Genomic DNA, 6,819 nt, shown 5'->3' on the forward strand with positions numbered 1-6,819 from the left:
CCCCTGCTGGCGGCGCTGGTGAAGGGCTACCTGACCAGGAGGCTGCTGAAGACAGAGAGGGTGGGACAGCTGCTGCGCACCATCAAGGTGACTCACACACACACTCAGAACACACACGTACACACACACACACACTCAGAACACACACGTACACGCACACACACTCGGAACACACACGTACACACACACACACACTCAGAACACACACACACACTCAGAACACATGCATAGACACACACACACCAGTACACACGCGTACACACGCGCACACACACACACACACTCTCAGAACACACACATAGACACATAGACACACTCACACACAAGTCCACATTTCACACATGCATGGTTACAAAACCTTGTGCTTGTGCGCCTGTGTGGTGTATGTATGGTGTGTGTGTGTGGGTGTGTTTATGGTGTGTGTGTGTGGGTGTGTTTATGGTGTGTGTGTGTGCGTGAACCCCTCAGGACACACAGCGGTTCCTGCAGGCCTTCCGTCCCCCCACACCCCCCAGACTCCAGGCAGAGGAGAGTTCAGCAGCAGACAGGACCTGCTGCTACAGGAGAGGGTCTCCCTGCAGGTAGACACACACACACACACCATATACACACACCACACACACACAGACACCTGTGTAACCGTGCCCCCTGCTGTGCCCCAGCTGCGCTCGGCGCTGTACGAGGTGCACGACGTGTTCTTCAGGCTCCGCCCCCAGGACAGGATGCAGATCATCAGCTGGGACCGACAGCTGGACAACCACAGGAAGCAGCGACAGCAGGTCACCTGGACACCTGAACACAACACCTGTACAACACTCACACGACCTGGACCAACACCTGTACAACACTCACACGACCTGAACACAACACCTGGACAACACTCACACGACCTGAACACAACACCTGTACAACACTCACACGACCTGGACACAACACCTGTACAACACTCACACGACCTGAACACAACACCTGGACAACACTCACACGACCTGAACACAACACCTGGACAACACTCACACGACCTGAACACAACACCTGGACAACACTCACACGACCTGAACACAACACCTGGACAACACTCACACGACCTGGACACAACACCTGGACAACACTCACACAACCTGGACACAACACCTGTACAACACTCACACAACCTGAACACAACACCTGTACAACACTCACACGACCAGAACACACCTCATTCTAATGAATGGTCGTTATGAAGCTCAACAGAAGCCTGGTAACAACCCATTCATTGGAATCAGGTGTGTTGGAAGAGGGAATCATCTGGAACATGCAGGACAGGGGGTCCCTGAGAACCAGGCTTGAGAACCAGAGTTACAAGTTCCGGAACATTCAGAACCCTTCAAACATTCTGGAGTCCTGCTGAGAATTCTGAATCCACCTCCCTATCTCCCCTACATGTAGTACCACGCATGTCCCATAGGGGGCACCAGCACCACACCGATTCCAGAATGGTCGAAGACAATGAAGGGAATTGATTTTTCCCTTCTTTGTCTTCTCCTGGCTCGGTTGAAAGTGTGTGTGGGTGGAATGTGAGGTATCGATCGAGTCTGTGTTGTTTCAGGAGCGTTCTGTTCTGTCAACACAGGTTCGTGTCTGTGCATCTCCCAGCTGTGTAGACTGAGCGTTTTTTCCTCTGAAGTTATGAGATTGAAACTGAGATGTGTGTGTTTATCTAAGTAACTCTGTGTGTGTGTGTCTGTGTGTGTGCGCAGGCTGGGTACACAGGACAGTCCAGGAGGAGTAGCTCTCTGTCTGCTGCCACCCAGAAGGCTTTGGAGAGGAAGAGGGGTGTGATGTGAGTAACACACACACAGACACACACATACAGACACAAGTGACAGATTGTGTACTGGGAGTGTAGCTTTGAGACCTGTGCTCAAACCAATCACAACTACATAATAATTCAGACATTAACCCTCGTGCTGCCTTCGGGTCACATGACCCAAAGGTTCATAACGAACCATCGTTGTGTTTACCCAATTTTACCCAATACAAAAACAAATTAAAATAATTTTCTTTTAACCTTTGCAATGTGGGGGGTCTGAGACAGCCCAACGGTTAAAAGAAAATGCTTCACTTTGTCTTTGTATGCGGTAAATCTGTCGCAATACGACGGTGGGTCACAATGACTGATGGGTCAGAATGACCCGAAGATAACACAAGGGTTAAGAAGATAGAAGCTTGTCTTTAATTAATCGTTATTCCTTCATATCCAACCATCCTCTCTCTCTCACACTCCACCCTCTCCTTTATCCCTCATTCCTTCTCCCCCTTTCTACTCTCCTCTTTTCTATTTCTTTTTTCTCTCCGTTTCTCCATCTCTTCCTCCCTCAACTCCTCCCCCCTGCCTCCCTCTCCTCCTCCCTCCCTCTCCTTCCTCCTCCCTCCCTCTCCTCCTCCCTCCCTCTCCTTCCTCCTCCCTCCCTCTCCTCCTCCCTCTCCTTCCTCCTCCCTCCCTCTCCTCCTCCCTCCCTCTCCTCCTCCCTCCCTCTCCTCCTCCCTCCCTCTCCTTCCTCCTGCCTCCCTCTCCTCCCTCTCTCTCCTTCCTCTTGCCTTCCTCTCCTCCCTCCCTCTCCTCCCTCCTGCCTCCCTCTCCTCCCTCCTCCTTCCCTCCATCAGGATACAAAAGAAGACAGCAGAGAGACAGAAGGGGGTCAAAGTTCAACCAGGGATCAAGGTCACATCAGGGGTTGTGGAGTCTCTCAGACCGGCACGCGGGCAGTTCAAACCAAACCCTCGCAGAGTCCCCAAGACTACTCCCTCCAGGAGACCCCGTTAACCATCCCCGTTAACCACCGAGAAAATACGATTTCTGTCTCTGTTTCTGGATGACTAAGTGATTAATAGTTTAATTTGTAATAGTTTTATTTAATTGTTTTACTGTTCCTGCATTATTTCTTTTTCATACCGCTGTGTGTTTGTGGTTTAGCCAAAGTGGTGAAAACCAAGATGTTCGAAGCTGCGTTCTGACAAACTGTCTCTTTAAAGTGTTCAGAGTTACCGTACTTGGTATTTATTTGTTTACGTTTCATAATAAATATATTTTTTTTACCAAAAACGTCTAAATCGTGTGTGTGTGAACGGATTCCACTGCATAGCTCTGTCAATTCTCAAGAATGGAGTACAACATTTCGACAGTGCACTTCCAAACCCACAGAGGACACTGTCTGATAACAAACTACGGCTTTAATCCTCCATAACATCCACATCCGTCTGTCGCTGTCGTTGGTTGTTACCGTCAATATGCTTTTGTTTTGAATACATCCCCCCAGCTGATTGAATGGAAGCTACCGGGGACACCGGCGTTTCTTCCCGGTCCGAGCGCAAAGCTCAGGAAAAGGCGAAAATCTTGCAAAGGGAGCAACAGAGAGAAACGTTCAAAATGGTGAGACGAGTGACGGGGTTTGGTTGTTTTTTTTGGACGTTTGGGTGTTTGTTAACACCGTTAGCCTACGCCTGCTAATGCTTGGCAGTCAGCTAAGGAGGCTGTTCGTAAACCATACTGAGCAGTCATTGTACCGATTCTACCCTCGTTTCTATCCAGGTGGCCAAGATTCTGAAGAAGTCAGAGAGCGAGCGGACCACGGAGGAGGCGGCCGTGTTGCTGCGGCACGGTGACACGGTGGACGAGCTCTCCAAACGGACGGTCCGCAATAACGTCGTCAAGCGAAAACGTGAAGAGGTCTGTGGTCCACCAAGTTACCCACTTTTCGATAACTAGCCAGCTACTGTACCTGAAGTGCTCCGGGATCAAACGTATTTTTCTTTGACCTATTTAAGTTGCCTGTTCTCCTCTGTGTAATGATTTGTAGGGATATTATGTTAGAAAACATTGTCACTACCATCCATTGAGACAGAACGAGAAAGAACCGAGGAAAGTCAAGGACAGGATGCCAGTTTGTACCGTTGGAAATCCGCCATCCGTTTGATCAAATATCGTAATGTTAACGGTTATATTTGTGTTCTCGCAGGTATACGACGATGCCGAACAGTTAAAGAGTAAAGTTCACCAGCTTGCCGAGGCAGTTAGACAGGCCAGACACTTAGTGATCTACACCGGAGCCGGTATCAGTACGGTAAGCACCCGCTCACTTTTCTCCCATGCTAGGAGCCTGTTCTCTGCATTTTCTTCTGTAGACTCAAACATCTACCCCGGTCACCGGTGCTGAATGATATTATGTTGCTGTTGCAGGCTGCATCCATCCCTGACTACAGAGGGCCCAATGGGGTGTGGACTCAGCTGCAGAAGGGGAGGGCCATCAGGTAGGTGACCAATGAGATGCGAGATCCAGGGACACTAGTTTGACTTGCGGTGGGTAGGTTTGAAAAGGGGGGGGGGGGGTGAGGAACTGATAGCTGGCTCTGTTTTTCTCCTCAATCTCTCTGCTATTCACCTTCCTCCTTCTCCTCCCCCTCCCTCCCCCTTCTCCTCCTCCCCCTCCCTCTCCTCCCCCTTCTCCTCCTCCCCCTCCCTCCCCTCTCCTCTCCCCCATCAGTGCATCTGACCTGAGTGATGCTGAGCCTACCCTCACACACATGTCCATCAGGATGCTGCACAAGGAGAAGCTGGTGAGAGAGTGTGTGTATGTGTGTTTATATATGTATATATGTGTGTGTGTGTGTGTGTGTATGTATGTATATATATTATGTGTGTGTGTGTATGTATATATGTGTGTGTGTGTGTGTGTGTGTATATATATATATATGTATGTGTGTGTGTGTATATATATGTGTGTGTATATGTATGTATATATATATATATATATATATTATGTGTGTGTGTGTGTATATACATGTGTGTGTGTGTGCAGGTGCAGCATGTGGTGTCTCAGAACTGTGACGGTCTGCACCTGCGTAGCGGCCTTCCCAGACACGCCCTCTCTGAGCTTCACGGAAACATGTTCATCGAGGTTAGACACACACACACACTCTGTCTTTCCCTCTCTCTCTCTTACTTACACATACAAACACACTGTCTCTCGCCCACCAAAGGTGTGTACCCGCTGCTCCCCGGAAGGAGAATATGTGCGCTTGTTTGACGTGACGGAGCGCACCTCCCTGCACCACCACGGGACGGGGCGCCGCTGCCCCCGCTGCGGGGCGGAGCTCAGGGACACCATCGTCCACTTCGGGGAGCGCGGCACCCTGGAGCAGCCGCTCAACTGGAGGGGGGCGGCCGAGGCGGCCGGGGCCACAGACACCATCGTCTGTCTGGGCTCCAGCCTCAAGGTACAGGTGGGTGGGGTGGGGTACGAGGGGTGGGTGATGGAGGGTGGAGCTGTTGGTCATAGCGGATGGATGGGTGCAGCTTAGTGGTTAGAGCATTTACGTGCACGTCATGAAGTCACAGGTTCAAATCCCCGCCGTACGTCGCTTTGGATAGAAAACTATAAGACGTTATTGTTGGAATATATGGAACGGCGTGAGATTGAAATGGACTGTTTAGAATGGAATGGAGAGGGGTGGTTTCAACACTGATCTGAAGGGTGGCTGTGTGTTCCTCGGTTCTGCGGTCCAGGTTCTAAAGAAGTACTCCTGTCTGTGGAACATGAACCGGCCGCCATGCAGGAGACCCAAACTCTACATCGTTAACCTCCAGGTACCGCTACAAACCGTCAGCCATTCATCCATGCATTTACTCTCATTCAGTTATCAATTACTTATTTGTTTACCATTTCTGATATCTTCTGTTTACATTGTTAGCGTTGTTGCATGATGTGTGTGTGCGTGAGATTGTTGGTCAGTGTGATTCACTTCCTTGTGTGACTGACTTCCTCTTCCTGGGTCACTTCCTTGTTTACTTCCAGTGGACGCCTAAAGATGACCTCGCCACCCTGAAGATTCATGGGAAGTGTGATGATGTCATGCGCCTGCTGATGGAAGACCTGGACATCCAGATTCCCTCATATGACAAGTAGGACACACTCACACACTCACCCAGTCCTACACACTCTCTGTCACCCAGTCCTACACACTCTCTGTCACCCAGTCCTACACACTCTCTGTCACCCAGTCCTACACACTCTCTGTCACCCAGTCCTACACACACATGCTCACTCTCTACATCCTCGTATACAGTCTTAACACTCTCTCTCTCTCTCTCTCTCTCTCTCTCTCTCTCTCTCTCTCTCTCTCTCTCTCATCCAAACTCCCCCCTCCTCCATCAGGTCCGAGGACCCCATCCTCAGCCTGGCCACCTCGCTGACCACAGAGGAGGAGAACAGCCACGGTCGGAAGGTCATAGCGCCCCCCGCTGGCCAGGATGTCCTTTCCCCGGGCCCCCAGGGTCAGGCCGGGGGCTCCGCCGTGCAGGGGGGGTGGTTCGGGCGGGGCTACGCCAAAGGACGTAAGAAGAAGAGAGTCATGTGACCGCTGGAGGGTGTGCTGCTTTTAGGGAGGAGAGGTGCAGTGTTTGGCCTCGAAACGGGAGGAGGGCAGAGAGGGTCGCTGACAACTGGAGAGAGCCTAGAGGGAATAGGTGCGCTTGTTTCGAGATACGGAGCCCCCCCCCTGCACTACCACGTTATGGAAGCCCCCTGGAGTGATGAACCAAGACGTTGAACCCAGGCAGAGATTTGAACCTCGGCCTTCAGGGGAGGTTCATGTCTTAAATAAAGGTCAACTTGTCACTGCAGCGTCTGGTGAGGAGGGTGGTGAGATGGAGGGCTGGGGTACAAGTGGCTGTTTCAGGGCCTTGTACACGGATCCTTAATCCTGCCCCTGGAGCCTGTGGGTCTGAGCTGCACACAGACTCCAGGAATATTGTTTGTTTTTCTTTCCCCTTGCCCTTGA

At 51.0% G+C, this 6,819-nt stretch overlaps 1 protein-coding gene across 1 annotated transcript; it reads left to right on the top strand.

Annotated features, from left to right (window-relative positions):
• The first annotated feature begins 3,201 nt into the window (after positions 1-3,201).
• On the top strand, positions 3,202-6,662 carry sirt7 (sirtuin 7). The gene is made up of 10 exons (XM_062456093.1): positions 3,202-3,412; positions 3,572-3,709; positions 3,999-4,103; positions 4,220-4,290; positions 4,524-4,596; positions 4,839-4,937; positions 5,020-5,256; positions 5,546-5,626; positions 5,835-5,941; positions 6,195-6,662. The coding sequence occupies exons 1-10, from the start codon at positions 3,308-3,310 to the stop codon at positions 6,394-6,396; spliced, it is 1,218 nt and encodes a 405-aa protein (XP_062312077.1). The 5' UTR covers positions 3,202-3,307; the 3' UTR covers positions 6,397-6,662.
• Positions 6,663-6,819: the final 157 nt, after the last annotated feature.

The sequence above is a fragment of the Osmerus eperlanus genome, unplaced genomic scaffold (genome assembly GCF_963692335.1).
Source record: "Osmerus eperlanus unplaced genomic scaffold, fOsmEpe2.1 SCAFFOLD_97, whole genome shotgun sequence".
NCBI classification, from domain to species: Eukaryota; Metazoa; Chordata; class Actinopteri; order Osmeriformes; family Osmeridae; genus Osmerus; species Osmerus eperlanus.